This window comes from Stegodyphus dumicola, chromosome 6 (genome assembly GCF_044657685.1).
Source record: "Stegodyphus dumicola isolate Sdum_Otavi_A_Nest chromosome 6, ASM4465768v1".
NCBI lineage: Eukaryota > Metazoa > Arthropoda > Arachnida > Araneae > Eresidae > Stegodyphus > Stegodyphus dumicola.
The window spans coordinates 209,463,093-209,484,378 of NC_140773.1; the positions used below are offsets into that span (position 1 = coordinate 209,463,093).

The window sequence follows — 21,286 nt, forward strand, 5'->3', positions numbered from 1 at the left end:
TTACGTATTAACGCAACCAGGCCAAAATTCGCATAAATCGCCAAATTTGGCGACCCTACTTACGGCAACCCTGCGTGTTATGGGGCGTGTACTACCACAGCAATGGGTTTTCGGCGGAATTTGCGAGAAAAGAAAGAAACTTTTTTGGTTACTGTACCTAACAAAAGCGCCGTTTCCCTCATGGAAAAAATTTGTGAAAATATCAAGGAAGGAAGCATCATTTATTCGGATTGCTGGAAAGAATACAAGTGAGTTCAAAAATGCTGGATTTCTGCATGGAACTGTTAATCACAAATATAACTTTGTGGATCCCAACACGGGCGTTCACACACAACATGTAGAGTGCATGTGGGGCTCAGCCAAATGGCGCAACAAAAAAACAGAGAGGAACAGCCCGTCATCATCTTGACTCATACCTTATCGAATTTATATGGCGCCAAGCTCAAGCTGTTAATGGCAAAGACGGTTTTCAATTAGTGCTAAAAGCAATAGCCAAAAGATTTCCGCCGAAAATATAATTCTACAACTTATTCAAATTCGAAACCGGAAGGGTTTAATTGCTATTTTATATTTTAAAACAAAATAATATAAAAAACTGTATTAAAAATTATTTGTAATTAATAAATGTACATTTTCTTTCTATTCATACTTTTTTACTCAAACTTACAAATTGCGCCAACCTGGTTGCGATAATACGTAAGTACCGAAAATAATTACTATTCCAGTTAAAGATTAAAAAAAAAAAAAATTACTTACCTTGGCTGCTAGCTCCTGGAATATCTACTTGCACTATAGGGTGATAATTTACAGGTACTGATAAAGAACGCTTGTAGAATATGTATAGCTGTTCATTTCCATCAAGGGGTACACCTATTTTTCCATTTCCTGTATTAACAATTAAAGTATAAATCAAACAGCTATACATTAGATACAGTATTAAGTCTAAATATAAAGATGTAACAAATGTAAATTTAAGAAAGAATTTTCTTTAGCTACTTTATATGATTATTTATGCCATTTGTGTACAAGGCATGTCCAGGCGTGGTGAGATAGCTTCTCCGCAAAGCAGTTTTAGGGTTGACATAAAATGGTAAAGGAAGGAAGGGTTGCCACATTTGGCGACAAAATTGGCAATATGCCACGGACGGATGGAGAACCTTCTGGAACGAATTCTTACCGATTTAGCTCAGAATGGTCTCGACAAAAGTCAAATGCTATATAAACCTTGCTGGTCCGCAGTCAGTTAGAGTGTGACTCATCTAGTGAGCTGATAGTCAGTCATTGAGCGAGTGTCTCGAAGCCTAGCGCTGAGTGGGTCGTCAAGTGCATTGAAGAGTCTTTAGTGTATTGGAGTTAGTGCATTGCAGAGAGAGCATGTTGAGCTCCGGGAACAATTGAACTGAAGAGTCAGGAGCCATGCTCTCCATGTCGTTGAGTGCATCACGAGTTGTAGCATGGAGAGTCTTGAGAGTATGTGGAGTTCCGAGAACGACAAAGCAGAGTCAAGAGCTGTACTTTGGTGCTTTGCAGTAAAGCTCTAAACCGTGATAGCCTGATAACCTGAAGGCTGTGTTGCTGATTGTTCCAGCGAGTGTATAGTAGATCTTCGACGACTGTAAAAAGTGACTTGGAGCTGTCCTGATTAATATTGGCTAAATAAAGTGTGTTTCGCGACTTCATCAAGTGTCATCGTTATTCACTCTAAATCTGCACGAACCCCATATGAATGTAACAACTGGTATCAGAAAAAAAAAAAAAAAAAAACCCGCTAAAATTGGTGTCAGGTCGAGTGAATGCCAGTGGCCCGCCTGCAGAGGAAGCCATGGCGGAGGAAACAAAGACTTTGATGAACTTCTTAGCTGAGATCAAAGCCTGGCAAGAAGAGATGATAGCCGGACTGGCTGAGATAAAAGTCGGATATAAAGAGATGACAGCCGAGATCAAAGCCGGACTGAAAGAAATTAAAGCTGGCCAAGAAAAGGTACGAAAGCAACTTCAACAGATGAAAGTGGAGCTTGCAGAAGAAACTGGAGCCATAAAAGAAGATGTGAAAATGACAGAAGTGGCTGGAGCAGCTGATGAAATGTCTGAGAAAGATCAAGAAATGAAGGATAAAACATCTTATGAGATTAAAGAAAGAGAACGAAAAGATGAAGAAAAAGATGGAAAAGATGCTTCTCATCCTTGGGTGTCCGAAGTTGAACTGGAAGACAGTGATAATACTGTCTGTAAAGATGAAGAAATAAACGAAGTGGCTTGTAAAGCTTCTGAAAGAGGTGAAGAAATAATTCATGTAAATTAAGTTCCTGATTCTCAAGTGCCTAAAGTGGAAGTGGAAGAATGTGAAAATGCAACTGTTAAGTTCAACGAAACTGATAGTGAAATTATGAAGTCGCAGTTAGCAAGAATTGACCATCTCAAAGTGCATGTGATGCAGAGATGGAAGAAGCTGATATACAGCTTAGGCAGTGTGCTCCAGTATTGCAAGAAAATTCACCCACTTTGCAAACTATGTGTGCGTCCCATAGTGCAGATTTTGCCCACAAGGACTTTATTCTAAACTTGGATACTTCTGCTTGTAAAGGATCAGATTCTATTTATGATCTTGGTGCAAACATCAGAACTGGCTTTCAGGAAATAAGCATGTACCATCTGCTAAAAATACCAAGGTGAACTGTAAGACATGCTGCAAATGAACTACAGAGTGGTGAACAAACTGTCTCAGATCTTCCTGTGGATGACAAGTCTGAAAGGACTGAATCTACAGACTGTGATATGCCAAGCAGGTATACATCTGAGAACTGCAGTGGAAAAGTATTTTACCCGGATATACCTTAATGAAAAGACTGAGACTGAAATTCATTCTTAACTTTAATTTGAATAATTTAAAATTATTGTGTGTTTAATTTGTGTATATAACTTGCATATAGTGTAAATATTTGTTTCTTTAGTTATGTTATTTGTTTCTTTTACAGTTAAAAGTCTTTAATCCGGACTTGTCGGGACTTCGGCCATTCCGGATTATTGGTTTTCTGGATTATAGATCATCAGTTTAAATCTGGTAAGATGGCATGCAGAAATTATAAAATAAAAAATAAAAAATATGAAACCATAATTTATGAAATAAAGAGCAATTATGATCTAAAGGGCATCAAAATTTACAAAAAACAAAAGCTTAATATTTATTTGTTTATTTTATTAAACAATTCTTTCAACACGCGCATGCGTAAAGCATACATTACGCATAGTCGAAATTAGAAATTTTCAACCAGAAAACTATTTGATGTGTATTCGTGATATTTATAATGATGAAGAATTTGATTTAAATCATATCAGAGTACATCGAGATGAAATACATTTAGTAAGGAATTATAAGCCAAATAAAATAAAAACATCTGCCCTGAAGATAAGGATAGTGCTGACAGATCAACTTCCAGGTCATTGCGTACCGCGATGTCCCCCCCCCCCGCAGAGCAGCGTGAAATTGATAAACAGATTTCGAAATGGTTAGAGAAACAAAGGATAGCCTTTATCCATTTTTTGCAGCAATTCCACTTTTTGTTTGATGGACATCGAAAGATGCTTTCGCTTTGTAGATCCTTTGGCAGCTCCAGCATCAGAAATTCTTTTTGACATAATCGAAAGTTCAAGCTTACTTTTAAAAAGTTGCTCTAAGAGTCTGCAAAAAATAATAAGCCAGATTCAATTAGAAGATTAAGGAACAACGCAATCTGCAACATTAACCGAAATAGGTAATTAGATAATTTTAGCTTAGCTTATACCGTCCGTTATACATTAAACACGCATGCATAAATGTATTATGAGCATGCGTAAAGGTATTATGCGCATGCGTATGCCGCGGCGCACAATGAATTGGAAGTTGATCTGTCAGCACTATCCTTATCTTCAGGACAGATGTTTCTATTTTATTTCGCTTATAATTCCTTGCTAAATGTGGTATTTCATCTCGATGTACTGCGTCTTTGATATGATTTAAATCAAGTTCCTCGTCATTATAATTCGCTTCCGATAGTGAAGAAAGTGACACAGAGTTTATTGAAAATTAAAAAATTTCAATTGACAAATTAGTCGGTATTCTCGATACAGCAATTATAGGACTTGAACAGCGGAACTTTGTAACTGAACAAGAAATTATGTCTGTTTATAGAATTAAGGAGAAAGCATTATCACATAAAACAAAGCAACTTAAACAACTTGCATTGAAAGAAATGTTTAATAAAGCAAACAAATAAATATTAAGCTTTTTTTTTTGTAAATTTTAATACCCTTTAGATCATAATTGTTCTTTATTTCATAAATTACGGTTTCATATTTTTAATTTTGCAATTTCTGCATGCCATCTTATCAGATTTAAACTGATGATCTATAATTTGGAAAAATCGATAATCTGGAATCACCGAAGTTCCAACGAGTCCGAATTAACGACTTTTGACTGTATATACATAAATGGAAAAATTCAAAAAAGCAAGTTTAAAACCTAATCCAATTGCATGATGATAATAGCAACAAGTGGTGGTAATAATGCAAAATAAGAGATGCATTTAAAATTCATCACATATTCAATTCAGAATAAGTCATGTTGACAAAGAAATGAGCAGAGGATAGAATATGCTAAAATCATTAATGAAATATGAAATTTATATCTTTCACTGCATCAAATCCCAAAATTATAGCATCAAAAACACAAACAAATTCAACCAAACTGCAAAATAATAAACAAATTTTTTTAAATATTTTGTGTAGATAGAGTCCAAAAACAAAACTTACAAAGTAATAATCCATTACTTGAAAATAAAACCACATGCAAATATTTTATTCCGTTATTAGAAAAAAGAAACTATATGCAAATATTGAAAACATACAGGATGGATTAAGAAAGTAATAAACAGGCAATAAAGCTTAAAAATCTAATAACATCCACATTTTGAGTGGAACAAGTCCAAAAGTATGTAAAACAGAAGTAATTCCCCATATGAAAAAATATATGAAATAAAATAAAAATTTGGTCTAAAAAATACCAAAATAAAAATAGAGGAGTTCTTGAAATCTGTAACACAATAACAATAAAAGTTTTGAAATGAGAAAATATATATATGCCTGTATAGTAGCAAAGCCTAAAATGTATTAAGTAATGAATATAGGTAAACTATGAATTTTAAACTGATTAAACTCAATAAAAATAACTAAAAAACTTCTACTGTAACATAAAATAGGTACAGTCAAAAGTCGTTAATTCGGACACCCATAATCCAGAATGATATATAATCCGGACCTCAAAGCTAAAATCTTTCTGCGCATGCGCCACGTTGACGCATGCTCATAGGCATTTTACGCATGCACGCAAGATATTTACTACTGCGCATATGCGTCTGCGCAAGCGCAGAATACATTTTCGCGTGCGCGTTTAATGTATAACGGACGGTATAAGCTAAAATTATCTAATTATCTATTTCAATTAATGTTGATGATTGCGTTGTTCCTTAATCTTCGAATTGGATCCGGCTTATTATTTTTTGCAGGCTGTAAGAGCAATTTTATAAAAGTAAGCTTGAACTTTCGATTATGTCAAATAGAATTTCCGATGCTGGAGCTCCCAAAGGATCTAGAAAACGAAAGTATGATTCGATGTCCATCAAACAAAAAAACAAATTGCTACAAAAAATGGATAAAGGTATATCCTTTGTTTATCTAACCGTTCCGAAATCTGTTTATCAATTTCACGCTACTCTGCGTGGGGGGCGGGGGACATCGTGGTGCGCCATGAACTGGCAGTTGATCTGTCAGCACTATCGTTATCTTCAGGGCAGATGTTTTTATTTTATTCGGCTTATAATTCCTTACTAAATGTAGTATTTAATCTCGATGTACTCCATCTTTCATATGATTTAAATCAAATTCCTCGTCATTATAAATATCACGAATACAAATCAAATAGTTTTCTGGTTGCAATTTTCTAATTTCGATTATGCGTAAGGTACACATGCGCGCATTGAAAGAAATGTTTAATAAAGTAAACAAATAAATATTAAGCTTCTTTTTTTTTTGTAAATTTTGATACCCTTTAGATCATAATTGCTCATTATTTTATAAATTACAGTTTCATATTTTTAATTTTATAATTTCTGCATGCCATCTTACCAGATTTAAACTGATGATCTATAATCCGGAATCGCCGAAGTCCCGACGAGTCCGGATTAAAGACTTTTGACTGTAGTAGTAAAAAAGAATAATTTGTAAAAGGAAAAAGCATTGAATTACTGGAAGGTAATTTCGATGTTTCTTTTTCTGGATTAGGAATCCTAGATTAGATCCTGGATTAATATTAGAATTTGTTTCCTAATCCAGGTAAAAATGTGGGTTTACCAGTTAATTATTGTTTCTTGATCCAATAGTTTAAAAATATATACAGTCAAAAGTCGTTAATCCGGACGCCCATAATCCGATAATCCGGATCTCAAAGCTACAAACTTTCTGCACATGCGTCAATGCATAATGCTTTAACGCATGCTGTAATACCTTTACGCATGCACATAATATGTTTACGCATGCGCATAATACATTTACGCATGCGCATAATACGTTTACGCATGCGCATAATACGTTTACGCATGCACGTTTAATGTATAACAGACAGTATAAGCTAAGCTAAAATTATCTAATTATCGATTTCAGTTAATGTTGCAGATTGCTTTGCTCCTTAATCTTCGAATTGGATCCGGCTTATTATTTTTTGCAGACTGTCTGAGCAATTTTATAAAAGTAAGTTTGAACTTTTAATTATGTCAAATAGAATTTCTGATGCTGGATACTGCCACAGGATCTACAAAACGAAAGAATGTTTCAATGTCCAACAAACAAGAAATGGAATTGCTGCAAAAAATGGATAAAGACATATCCTTTGCTTCTCTAACGATTCCAAAATCTGTTTATCAATTTCACGCTGCTCTGCGGGGAAGGGGAACGTCGCGGCACCAATGAACTGGAAGTTGATCTGTCAGCACTATCCTTATCTTCAGGGCAGATGTTTTTATTTTATTCGGCTTATAGTTGATTACTAAATGTAGTATTTCATCTCGATGTACTCTGTCTCTGATATGATTTAAATCAAATTCATTATAAATATCACAAATACACATCAAATAGTTTTCTGGTTGCAATTTTTTAATTTCGACTATTTTGTGCTTTACGCATGCGCACTAATGTATGCTTTACGCATACACACGTTAAAAGAAATGTTTAATAAAGTAAACAAATAAATATTAAGCTTTTTTTTTTTTTTTTTTTTTTTTTTTTGTAAATTTTGATACCTTTTAGATCCTAATTGTTCTTTATTTCATAAATTACGGTTTCATATTTTTAATTTTATAATTTCTGCGTGCCATCTTACCAGATTTAAACTGATGATCTATAATCCGGAAAAATCGATAATCCGGAATCACCGAAGTCCCGACAAGTCCGCATTAAAGTCTTTTGACTGTATATATATAGGGAATTGTTGTATTAAATAAACTATTATTTGGTATTTTATATAAAAATCATCAAAATATTTTTGATAAATATGTCACTGACTGTAAATAAACTGCTAAAAAACTTACAAAATTTAGTTTAAAATAGATGAAAATTTACCATTTTTATATTTTTATGTATCTTTGAAAATACTTTTTAAATTTTCTGCTTATATGAATTCATAATAAGCACATACATGGCAGTAGTGACAATATAATCACAAGAAACACCTCGCAAGATATCAGATCAATTAAAAATTTAAGATATTTAGTAACTTTCACTTCAACTATTCTCAACAAACAAAAACTACACCCAAATTGTGTGATTTATTGCCTGCAGTGGCTAAGCACCACATTACAACACACTCTTAAAATTTTCATCTTGATTTTATGTAACCTCAATTAATCATCAATAAGTTAGTTCATATTTTGTAAAGAAGGAAATAAGTTGATAGTTCTCTGTTTTCCCCTGCATTTTGAAAAGGAATTATTAAAATCAGTATCTGCCTTCTACAGAATAGCAAGCAGAAGTATTTTCACTGTTACAAAATCTTTCTATTCAGACATTATTTGAAAATGGATAAACAATGGCAATGCAACATGAAAAACTGTGACAAGTGAATGCCCATTCAAAGAGTAACATGGATTTAAGGCTCCAAAATTGTTAAATAAAGAGCAATCTATTCTTTCAAACCTTATCAAAATGATTGGTTAAAGTTTAACAGCATGTTATTACTACCAAAATTAATTCACATATTTAAATTATATATATGTAATAAAAACAAAGTCAGAAGTAACTGAACAGCAGGAATTTTGATGGCGTAGAAGTGTTGATCTGTAATGATAGGAAATTGGAGGCAAAGGCAGATTAAATCTTCATTCTTATTTCAGCAAACATATTAGGCCACAAACAAGTTGGCACATTAACTGTGCCTATACAGAAAAGTTTTACATTTTAGATAAATTTGCCGTTAGAAAGAAGGAGCAAACAGATAGCAGTCCAGCTAGGCCAAAGCATTGAAAGCAAGTGCATTATGTTCAAGGTTAAATCCTAATTCAGACTTAGTTTTGGTTCTCAATGCATTTTGATTGGAATATTGCATTGATTGGATTTTACAGCAATATGAGTTTTAGTTCCATTTACATAAGAACCATATGACATAGATTAGTCTCGAAACGACGCAGTGCAGAGAGAGGTTACTATTTTTAGAATTGAGAAAGGAAATTTACGTTGTTAATATAATCTTTTATATAGTCTTTATTTTTCTTACATACACACACACACACATACATATACATATATATATACAAGGTCTGTAATGAAAGTAATGCATCCCATTTTCCTCTGCCGTGACTATCCATCACACAGCGTTGTCGCTTGCACGGAAGGGTGAGTGAAGTCTTGGGAACACAGTGCAACCAGCGTCAGTCAGCTCCTTTGGTCATAATCAAGATGGAAAAACCTCTCAAGCAGTGATATGAGAAAAGTTTTGTTTCAGACTTGAGAAAACACCATCGGAGATTAAAAAAGAGATTTGATCATCAGAGATTAAAAAATCCCTCAAAGGACAGCATATGGGGGACTGGAAAACTTCAAGGTGGCTATGACAAGGTTACTAAAGGACATCTCTGTGATGGACTTCCAGGATGCATATAAAGCATGGAAATTGTGTTGGAACAAGAGTGTTATAGCAAAAGAGATGTAAATATTGAGTAGTACGAATCGGTTCAATAAATTTCTAAAAAAAAGAAAAAAAAAACATTACTTTCAGGGCAAACCTTGTATATATGCATGAACATACACCCATTAAGTTTTACATGTGTACTTCATGCCCAACAAGTAAGTTAAAAAAAAAAAAAAAAAAAAAAAAAGAGATAAGAAAAAGAAAAACTTACCAACATATGGTAGAAAGAAATTTTCATCTGGTTCATAAGAACGATAAACACTTGTATCAAAATTATATGATTCACGAACAAGAGCATTTATATTTGCAGCAATACACCCAATATTGGGATCTGTAGGAATTTTAAAAAGTTTAAATTCATAATCTTATGAATAGGACACACATAAATTTGTCGTTACTTACACATCATTATAGCATTTTTTCTTGAGATTATTTTGAATAAAAATTCTCGGGGGAAAAGCAAAAGCATTATTTGTTACTATTTAAGCAGCAAAGACTGAAGACACACTATACAGCAGAGAAGCCCATAAATTTTGAATTAAAACATGAATAAAATTAAGGTTTTATCAAAGTTGGATTTCAGTGTGGAAGTATCCTCTAGAAGAAAAGAAATAACCACAGTTTTCTTCAAATGCTATAATTTTGCTATTGGTATAGTATGTTATCTACTGCTTTTAGTTAATTTGTTATTTCTCAGATAATGCCATTAAAATGCTGTTTTTAAAAATGAAAATAAATACAAATAATTATGTGTGTGTAAATGATTATGGCAAAGCCTCGAGGGTTATCTGTCAAACTGGCTTGTATACACGTTATACATACAAATAATTATGAACACAGAAATGATTTCATTATTTAATTAAATAACCTACTAAATTTTTAATTCCATTAAATTTAAATTGCTTCCAGTTTTAAAGCAGCCATTTTTATGACTCTTTCAGCACATAGATTATGAATGCTGTGCGGCAAGGCCTGAAAAATACTCATCACTTATTAATGGATCTTCATAGTGTTTCTGTGAGATAATGTATTTGAAGTGTGGCACTCTGAAAGTTGTTTAAAATCTTTAGCTTCAAAATCCTCCAACATGATTCAGTTATTTGAGTATTAGTATCATCTGTAGGACTGAGAAAGATATTTAGGCTGTCTGTAGTTTGATGATTATAAGTTATGATCACAACGGAAAAGCACTGACTACTTCGGTAGTAATTTGATATAATTTGTTTTTCATATTTTAAGTGGAAAATGTTTCCCAATAGCTTTGGAGGGTTGTTTACACTGAGCTACAATTTTCTGCTGCCACATGAACTCCGCTAAGTAAAAGTTACCAACTCACATTTCCGCTGAACATCGCCATACACTCTTTGATTATCTCTAATAAAACTTCCTTTTGTGCAAATTGAAATACAGTACATTCCCGATTACCAGCGGAATTGGGTGGCGCCGCCGCCACGGATAACAAAAAAAGCGGATAATCGGAAAAAAGCTAAAAATGAGTATAGCAAAAGAGAAAACAGTCATTCCAACTTTGAAAAATCATTTTATGTACAATAAAACATGAAATAAACAGCAGGAAATGTTTAACTAACGCTTAATATTTTAGTATATCACTCAAAACTAAGCTAAAATGTATTTTGTTAATGAAAACAGAAAAGTGCTTTGTACTTACGAGAGGCGTGAAGGATACACAGAAAAATTAATACAAATGTACTGTTTTAATACTGTAATGTATTATGTAATTACAAAAGCATAACTGTTAAACTACATCTTTTTGAAGAAAGCAGTCATTTGTGTTTGCTTCTTGCTTTGGAAGCATTTTCTCTTGATCCAAGAGTGCATTTTTCGTAACATAAGTTTCTCGGCCAACTCCGCGTCGTCTTGCTCTCCCAAATAGCTCAGCAGTCCGTCGACTTGTTGCAAAGCCGCTTCATGAAACTTCCGCATCTGCACAATGGGCTCTATTATTAAATAACAGAGAGTCTGTATGTATGTTTTTAGCATTAAGTAAAAATGGCAGCACTTAACAGACATCAAATTTTGAACACTCATAGTCTTCCACCTAAATGTGTGAACCTCAAAATCCTGAACTTAAAATTTTTTTATTTATTTATTTCACATTTTGTGCAAATTTAATGAATTTTTATTAACAAACTCAGTGGTTTAAAAACAATTCTTTTATTATTTCATTATTTGTGCAAATTTAATAAATTTTTATTAACAAACTCAGTGATTCAAGAACAATCTTCCAATCTATTTATATTTCAAATTTAATCAGAAACTCAGAGATTTAAAAGAAATGCACTGATGCTGCCTGAAATAAAATAATTTTTATCATCTACACCAGCTGGAATCATGCTGGGGGACCAGTTGGCATATTTAATTTTCTGTCAAATTAAATCTGTCTGCTTTTGATTAACAAATTAAATGATTTAAAAGCAATAAATGCAATTCATTATCTCTTATTATTAATTACCAGCTAGACTCCTGAAGTTATACTGGCTGGATTTATAAAACAATAAGGCAGACTTTCTTTTTTATAATAACTGCTTTCGATAGCTAGCCATGCAATTGGCTAGTATACAATACGAGATACATTCAAATATACATGGGCATTTTTATACTCTGTTCTTGCAAAGAGTTTAACATAATCATGATTCATGGAACAAACATGTTTGAACTTGTCAATAACTGTGTATATTATCTGGTACTTATGTATTAATGTAACCACCTTATTAGAAGTCATCAATTTTTCAGAATGTGCCACAGTCTGGCAAATCATGCACATAACCATCCTTTTAGCAACCATGTTCATAATAGTCCTGCAGTCAAGTAATACCACCATTTCCATATATACTCTCTTTTGTTGTATTTTAAGTTCCAATGGTTTGTATAAACAAATCACATATTTTTTCTTGTCTTGAATTTTATTTTAAAATATGTTATTATGGAATTTATCAGCAATAGAAGAAACTGTGATAGCATTTCTGTAGGAATACAAAATTTTGGAGAAAATTTTCTAACTGGAACAAGCGGCAGATACACTTCCTAGATAATGCTGTTGGCAGGATTTGCAGGAAGCCGGGTCTCCACAATTCTCTGATTTTTTTTAAGGGAAATCCGATTACTTTGTACTTTGGGATGGGAATATCAGAAACAAATTACTGAAAGCTCTGAAGAAGAATTAAGTGTTTTATTTTTTTTTAATGTATCATGTAATCATTACTTCATAAATCAAATTTGTATGTTTTATTGCTAAAGTATACTTTCTTTTCACATGTTGATAATGCTTAACAACTTACTATAAATACTGATAGTTTGGGAATCTTTCTAAAAGAAAGGCGTGAAAATCACCAACTTTCTCTCAATAAGTAACTTCTACCTTTTCATGAGTAAAAAAGTCACATTTATCTTTCCCTCACCTAAGTTCAATGTAATCAAGATATTGGAGGAGGTTAACAACAGATTTTTTAGTTAAAGCAGTAGAAGAAAAATTGAAAAGTAGCAAAAAATAGCACATGATATCAGACATCATGCAAATTTTTATAACGTCACTGGTAACGTCAACTCACGACCTCTAATGTCATCATAAATTTGATCTCCATAAGTCCTGTAATTTGATTCTTGGTGATTTTATTATATATATTAATTTTGACAAAAATCTTAAAACTATATTTCTGATTTTCCATTGTTAATATCTCCATTTCTTCTTTTAATTTTCTTCTTTTATTAATTTAATTAATTTTAATTTTAAGTTAATTTTCAGTTGCTATTTAGTTAATAATCCATTGTTAACGGCTTTCTCATGTTTGGATTGTGAATGTTGCTGTGCTACTTCTTTTGCACTGAAGATGTACTTTTTATAATGCATTGTTTTCTTGCTTTACTTTAATTATTAATGATTTTCAGATAATATTCTGCTCTGATTTTTGACTTTATCAGATTATGATAACTAGTAAAAGCTACAATCTTTTTCTATTAAATTTGTTCATGTGATTAGTTAGAAATCTGGTATTAAGTCTTTATAACTTCAACGAATTTTAAAAACTGTGTTGATAATTTTTTTTTTCTCATTATAATAATGTACATAGAAGTACAGATGATTACATTGTTTCTGGCTTTGAACAACATGAAACATCTGTAGACTCATCCAATATTACAGAAAATCAGAATACGCAATTCAGGTAAAATGACTTTTTGCATATTGATTGCTCTGTGTAAAGTTTCTCAATGAATTTGACAGTATTTCTTTTTCATAAATTTTGTTCCAATAGTCACAGACTACATAGCAGCAAGCCACATGCATGGCAAAATACAAATACAAAAAGTTTCAGTTGAAACAAATTTATACTGTTAAATTTTTTTAATGTATTTTTCATATTACTTTGAGGCACTTTGCTTTTCTGAGAAAAATTTTGCTTATTCTTTAAAGAAAACTTGTACTTCCTTACATATCTCTTTAGTTCATATTCACAAAGCTTGCAATAAGCTTTTGGCTTATCTAGCCATTCTCAAACACGAGCATTATAAGGCAGGCATTTCAAGCTGTGGTGCTGAGTTTTTCATGTTACTCATAATTCACAATTTAGTTAACACAGCAGCTATAATATAATATGCAAGTTAGTCACAGATCACCAAAATATTTTAAAAAGCAATCAATAAAATACATGAAATATTAGCAACTAGCATTGAAAATTGAATGCATATGCTGTACGACTACAGGATAGCCAGCTGTCAGCTTTTATTTAAGCCTAAATAATTGACAACATTTTATTATAATTTAATTGGATATATATATATATCAGTTTAACATATATATGCATTTTGCAATATATTAAAAAAATGTTTAAGTTGCAAACTGTAGCATAAAAATGATGGAGGGTGAGAAAATTAGCAAAATCACAGGGACAGAAATTTTAGTAGCACAAATTGTCAAAAGTAGTAAATTTGCAAAAAATTGCATGATTTGGAAACAGTGCTTCAGTCTATTTAAAGAATTTTATGAGAAAGAAACAAGTAGTAGGGGCATGTCACTTTATTGTATTCAACAAATAAAGTTAAGCTATTAAGTTTTGGTTTATATTTGAAAATTCTTTGTAATTAACCTTATCAAAATAAAATTCTATCTTAATTCATTATAACTTTTTTTTTAACGGTTGGGGCATATTTTTATGACTAAACTTAGCTACACATGCTTACCTATCATTATTGGAGTCTTTTTTCTCAGCCATCGAAACATCGAGGGACCAACATACAGCAAAAATCCTAGCACAACGATAGCTAATAAGAAAGCTTTCCTCAATCTGAAATAAAATAAATAATCAAAACTAACTTTTTAATCTTGATTCAGATACTGGCAATTATGGGTACAATTATGGGTATGTATTATTACAATCACCTTAGTAGCAGTCACCAAATTTTCAGAATGTGCCAAACACTGGCACCCACATGTGTAAACATTCTTCAGACAACCATGTTCATAACATTTATTCAGTTAAGCAATGTCACCATTTCCATATGCATTCCCTTTGTTGAATTCTAAGTTCCAACAGTTTTTATAAACAAGTCTCAATACTTTTTTCCTTAAACTCAATTTTAAAATATACACTTATAGAATTTACTAACAATGGAAGAAACTATGGTAAAATTTCTGAAGAAATGTAGTATTTTGCCAAAAATCAGCTAAAGGAAACAATGATGAAAAGCATTTTGTAGACAGACAGTCATAATGCTGAGGCTGTGCACAATTCTATAATTTTTTTAAGTGAAAACAGATTGCTGTGGATATTGGGAAAAGAGCAGCACAAAAACATTTCAGAAGGATTTTACAAAAAATATATGCATTTTATTTTCTAATGCATTGTATAATTTTAATTTAATAATTAAAATTTTTGGTATGTTGATATGTTTACCAACTTATGATAAATATCAATAGTTCGGAAGTTGTTTTTTAGGAAAGTCATGAAAATTGTCAACTTGCAGCTAATAAGAAACTGTTACTTTTCATCTGAAAAAAATCACCAAATTGAATCAAGGTGATTACATTAATGTGAAAGTACCCTGTAATATAAATTTCTAACGAATCATTACATACACACACACACATATATATACAGTGATGGATATGCATCATAGGTTGAGCCATTGTAAAATTAAACGTCATCTATGTGAGATATTTTACTAGTAATACACAGGGTGGCCATTAAAAAACTTCATGAACATGAATTCCTAGCAGCCTATCACTCACCGAATTGAAATGAAATTTCAGATATTGTCATTCGAAAACACGCACTTGAGACAGCAACGATTTAAAACAACAGAGTTCTTATAGCTTCAGTTATAATAGAAAATATTTTGAAATAGCAATATCTACTTTTGTCCGGAAAAAACTGATCAGCATATTAGCTTACTTTAGTCTAAGAATAAAGCATATCATATATTTAATATAAATACATTTAACACTAAATATGAGTTAATTATTTATTTTTTTAGTAAGGATGTTAGTCTACAGATGGTTATTAACTACCATATACGCTCATGTAATGTCCGCACTTTTTTTATTAAAATGCAGGTGTGGACATTACATGGGTCATTCAAATGTTGCGCTTTTTCTCGTGAGTAATTTTGGGTGTAAATTTCATTTCAAACAGTTCTAAGTGGAAGAAAATGGCATAAAAAATAGAAGTATCAAATTTAAAGTTGTCTAATAGCTATCTTGAATTTACAAACTCACCTTCTCCCATCCAGATATATAATATACACTCATGTCCATAAATTAATGATAATTCGGAGTCACGCAGAAATCGAACTCTAAAATAAATATATCACCTGTAAAATCCCTACACACGTCTTCAAGAATCATATGCAAATTTCAGGAAGTAACCAGATGACACCGATGGTACGTCACAATGACGAGAGTGTAAGAGAGTGATATATAAAGAATACAGGCAAAGAAGTAAGTTATGACAGTTAGTTAGTTATGAAGTAGTTATGACACAAAGGACGCATTTGGATGATTTTTTACGTGGTAGAATTATCAGCCGTCTGGAATATGGGCGTACCCAACTGGAAGTATCAGACGAACTTGGAATTGCCCAGAGTGTCATCTCCAGGCTTTGGCAATGATTCCAAGATGATAGTAATGTGAGTAGACATTACAGCACAGGTCGCCCCAGAGTTACAATGCCGAATGAGGACCGGTATTTGGCAGTTACTGCCAAAAGAAACAGGCGGAGCACAGCCCCAGACCTGTCTCGTCAGCTCTCTTCAGCCACTGATACGACAATTTCAAGGCAGACCATGTACAGACGCTTAGGGCAGATTGGTCTATATGCTCGTAGACCTGACACATTCTTTCTTTAAAGATGTTTATGGTCTAAAGGGAAAAAGACGATGTTCAAAAAAATATATTTTAAAGTAAGAAATTCTTTAGTTTTTTGGTTGCGGACATTATGCGGGGTCACCTTTTTTTTACATAAATTTTACCAGTAAATTTGGGGTGTGGACATTACACAAGCATATATGGTATAGACATCTACAGATGGTTGTAGTCAACAGATGAGCGTTAACAGTTAAATTTTTCTAAGTTGTAAAAATTGTATGGATTTGGAACTGCTTAGTATACTGCTTCTCAAAAAAATTTGTTTCTTCCCTTCTTAAAAAAAAAAAAAAAAAAAAAAATAGTATCTACTAATGCCAAACTCATAAAACTAAATCTTTTGCATTGAACAACAACAAAATTTAACTTAAAACGAATTTTAGTTTTTAAAGGTTCACTGTTCATTTCTGCATTTCTTTTTTGCATGCAAAAATGTATAAACAAAAACATCAAGATATTAAAAAAAGTACGCTACTGTTTGAATAAAACAGCAAAATGAAACACAGACAGTGAATTACAATCTGTACATTATTATAAATTCTATCATTATTTGCTATTATTTTGAATGGAAATTATATATACATATAAAAAAAGTAGCAGACTTAGAAACATTGTAATCAATGAATGGTATCGAAAAAACAGTTTACCACAATAACACTTGCTGCACAATGTTATTAGCAAGTATTTTTTTAAAAAAACTTTTTAATTGACTCATTTTCTTACAGTAATAAGTAGCACATTTATATATTATCAAAAATAAATCAATGATCTTACAATGATAATTCAAAATAACATATTGTCATATTTTTTATCTTCATTGGCAACACATAGATATTAATTACTAACTAAAAATAATAACCCCTTTTTAGAGCAGTTTAAAAAACTTATTGAACTATATAAATGAAATGTAGTACCATAATAATTCACTGAAGATTCATTTCTATAAATACAATGGTCATACTGAAAATAATGCAAAAGTATACCTAACCTTTTCGCTAGCTGATAAAGATTGTCAAAATTCTATATGATGTTAAAGAGACTTTTTTTTTTTTTTTTCTTTTGCATATAATAACACTTTTCTTCATCATAGGTAAACTGAACAAGCCTGATTAGTGCCTAGTTTTAAAAGATCTCAAAATCATTATTTAACTTATAATACCAATTATTCTCTCATGAAAATAATCATTTGGGGTGGGGAAGGCTGAATGAATACAGCATATATGGTTTCAGAATACCTTAACCAGGCCTCTCCCAAGAAAGAAGGATGCAGTAGTCGGCGGTAATATTCCTCAAATGCTGTTGTGTCTTGTCCGCACTGGCGGCAATTCCAAGCTGAGTGTTTGAACTCACATACATAAGTACCAAAGATGGCTATAGGCTGTTTATACAGATGACACCATTGAAAACAGCAGCACACAGAGATGTATCAGGTTTAGAAGGTATATAAAACAAGCTGGGAGATGCAAACTGGTAAATCTTCAACTGATGATCAGACTGTTTCGCACAGACAACTCCTGAATTTTTCTGCAAATACGGGCTGTGTAATACAAATGATGATGAAGACTTAGATTATTGTAAAGTGTGTGCAAATCAAGTATCTTCATAGTTGACAGCCAGTACAAAAGAAAAAAGTGTTGTTTTGATCATTTGTTCTGATCTATTGGAAAACTTTCAAACTAATAAAAATGTATCTTTTTTTCAATTTTGTGACAAAAGACAACACATGAACATACCTTTCTGACACAAAGGCATACAATCAGTTCAAGAAATGACAATAACACTCCTTTGCAAAGCCTGAAATGTTAAGCAGCTAGAAATTAGAACAGAAACTCATGACGACTGTTTTGTTTTACGGGGAGAAGGGGGGGATGATGAAGGCTTTATACTTCTCGATTTTTAGAGCATGACTATATTGTGATCATCAAATGATACAGCACAAAGTCCGAGATCTGGAATGATCTAAAATCCAAACCTTAAAGACAGCAACAAAAATTTTTGGTACTTTTCCATTTTGTTGGTGCAAACGATAAAGTCGCCAATAATGGTACAACTGATGCCAAACAGAATATCTTCACTGGTAACCTTTTATGCTTCATTTTCAAAACACGTCACAGCCATTTCTTATCAGATTGATTGTTTGTTTCAATACTGGCATACAATTACATAGAATTTTTACGAGATAGTTAAATTTTATGCCCTATGACCATTCGTGGTAATTAAGTCAATTAGGATGCAATCACACCACTCACCCTAAAGCGAAAATATAGCAAAGTCGAGAGTTAAATTCATCAATTCTAATGAGAATGCACTAGCAAAGGAAAGTACTGCGGTTTTACATAATTTCTGAGTAAGCTATTCATACAAATTGAAATAATTCCTGCATTTAAACTTGTATTCCAAATTGAAATTAAACTTGAAATTAATTTAGATAATTACTGAGAGAATTAGATTTTTGTAGTTTACATGAAATGAGATGACTTGGTGTCACAAAAAGTCTATTTTCTCTTTATTCTCATACGTAACAGCAGTAATGGAAACATAAAGATGATACATAAATTTATTCAACTAATAATACAGCACCATATTAAATAAAATATACTTAATAACAGCATTATACTTTTGTAAGATAAAATAAGTATTTATAATTCAACATCTTAGAAGAACTAAGAGGTGTTAACAAAATTCCTCCAACCTTGCTTTCTAAAATTCATTTGATTAAACTGTAGGTAAATATATAATCTTATCTCCTTGAAGTGCCAGTGTATTTTAATTTTAAAATGTCTTCATAGCAAATTTAATATAATTAGATTCTATAAACAAACACCTACTTTTGTTACATCATTATTCATTAGTGAAATTTTAAAATGATAGACATGCTTTTCAGAAGTATATAAAATTATTTCAAAATAAGTTTTCTCACTATATTAAGGCATTACAAATTATTCATATTATATACCGCAAGGAAAAAAAAAAAAAAAAAAAACTCACGACATATAGCTGTCAACCGCTCTTTTGCATCTTCGACCCAAATCACATAATTCAACAAGCATGTTCCTAAAAATAAAAAGCTCAAAATGTACCATCAGGCATTTTATTTTATGCTCAGCTATGAGCATACATACTATCGGTTTATAAAAGGATATCTTTATAATTATTCATGTTAAAAATATTCAGTTGTATGAGACAATGTTTCTTGTCATTTTTTAACATATATATTAAGTGCACTTATATAATGATAATTTAAATTGTTGTACTGTTTAACTCGAAATCCGGACGGAAAAGAGAGAACTTTTAGTAAAGTGAGAATGAAATTCAGTATTTGAAGCTAACATAGCTACTGCTCGAAACTAACAGCTATGATGCTAATTTAGGATCATATAAGCATTGCAAATTTCACAAGATACAGAGATGCATATTAATTTTGCATGAAACATACTAAGACATCTGTAAACAAGTTTACAAGTTACTTATAAAAAGTTGAGATGTTTCAGAGCAGACGCCAGTCGCTTTATGAGATACATTCTACAAGAGAAGAAGAGGAAACTGTGGTCACGTGTTTTAAGAACAACATCTGCATGTGGTATGTTTACAATGGAATCGATAGCAGATATTCCGCTGAAATTAATTGATTTTTCGAATTTAGAAATTTATGGCTATTGCGAGAAATTAAAAAATACGCTTGGAAATGATTTCTTTTTCCTTGATGTCAACAAGAAGGGTCTTTTGCTATTCAAGGAAAAACATGTGAACAATATTTGTTTCAAAGTAATGTCGCCGGATAGCACAGTACTTATAACAAGCTGTGTTAAGGCCGAAATGAAGAAATTTCATCGGGGTATGTTTTAATACTTTAGCTGTTGTAATCGATTTTTAATGAATACACATAAATATCGGAATGCTAATTTTTTTCATACCTTCCATTGTAGATATTAAGGATAAAAAAACAGCTGTAATATTAGAAGCATCAGTAATACTGAAACATTTTAATATAAAAGGATGCTTTTATAAGAATTTATACTTAATTCTAAATTTTCATAGGAGATTGCTGAGTTTTTTAGTTTAAATATTAAATTAGCATGTATATTTAGTCCTTGAAAATCAGTGGTTGTGCCAGTCCATAGTTTGAGATAACATGTGCCTTGGGTATATATTCATTAGAATTACACTAGTTGGATATTCTATTTCCTATAGTAGATCTTTTCAATAAATACACTTGAAAACCTTTTTGAGTTACATGAGTTTAAAACAAAAAATTCTGCACATAAAGTATGTAACTTACAAGATTAAAAATAACTTGAAATTTATTTTTTGAATATTTAAAATGTATACAGATAGTACTTTTTTATTATTTATCATTATAAAATGAAGAAAAATGTATTATGAAAAATTATTAGTTTCACAGCTAGTACTGCAGTAAACTCAGTTGCACAAATCTCTATATTTTTCTTTTGAGCATTTATATTATAGTATACAAAATTTGTTAATCTGCAGTTTATACTATCAATAGGATAATAGCCAGTTACTAAAAATTAAATTTTAAGCTGCATAAAATTACATATTAATTTTGAACTGCGCAGAACATTGGCATCGTTATCCTTACATGATTTAAAGATTTAAGGGCCAACTGCATTTACAATGCTCGGGAAATTTGACTGTTACGATTTTCAGAAACCAACTATTTATGTTTACTGTTCTGCTTG

At 31.7% G+C, this 21,286-nt stretch overlaps 1 protein-coding gene across 5 annotated transcripts in view; it reads right to left on the reverse strand.

Moving 5' to 3' along the window:
- The window catches only part of LOC118204949 (uncharacterized protein KIAA2013 homolog), a 77,938-nt gene extending 57,897 nt beyond the window's left edge, over nt 1-20,041 (reverse strand). Inside the window, exons 1-5 of one of the 5 annotated variants that reach the window (XM_085819442.1) lie at nt 20,023-20,041; nt 19,575-19,640; nt 14,408-14,511; nt 9,423-9,542; nt 757-885 (exon numbers count right to left, since the gene is read on the reverse strand). In XM_085819442.1, the coding sequence (XP_085675568.1) occupies nt 757-885; nt 9,423-9,542; nt 14,408-14,511; nt 19,575-19,636 (415 nt within the window). In that variant the 5' untranslated portion in view covers nt 19,637-19,640; nt 20,023-20,041. The other 4 variants (XM_085819441.1, XM_085819440.1, XM_085819439.1 and 1 more) reach the window with 4 other exon arrangements.
- Between the last annotated feature and the right edge of the window lie 1,245 nt (nt 20,042-21,286).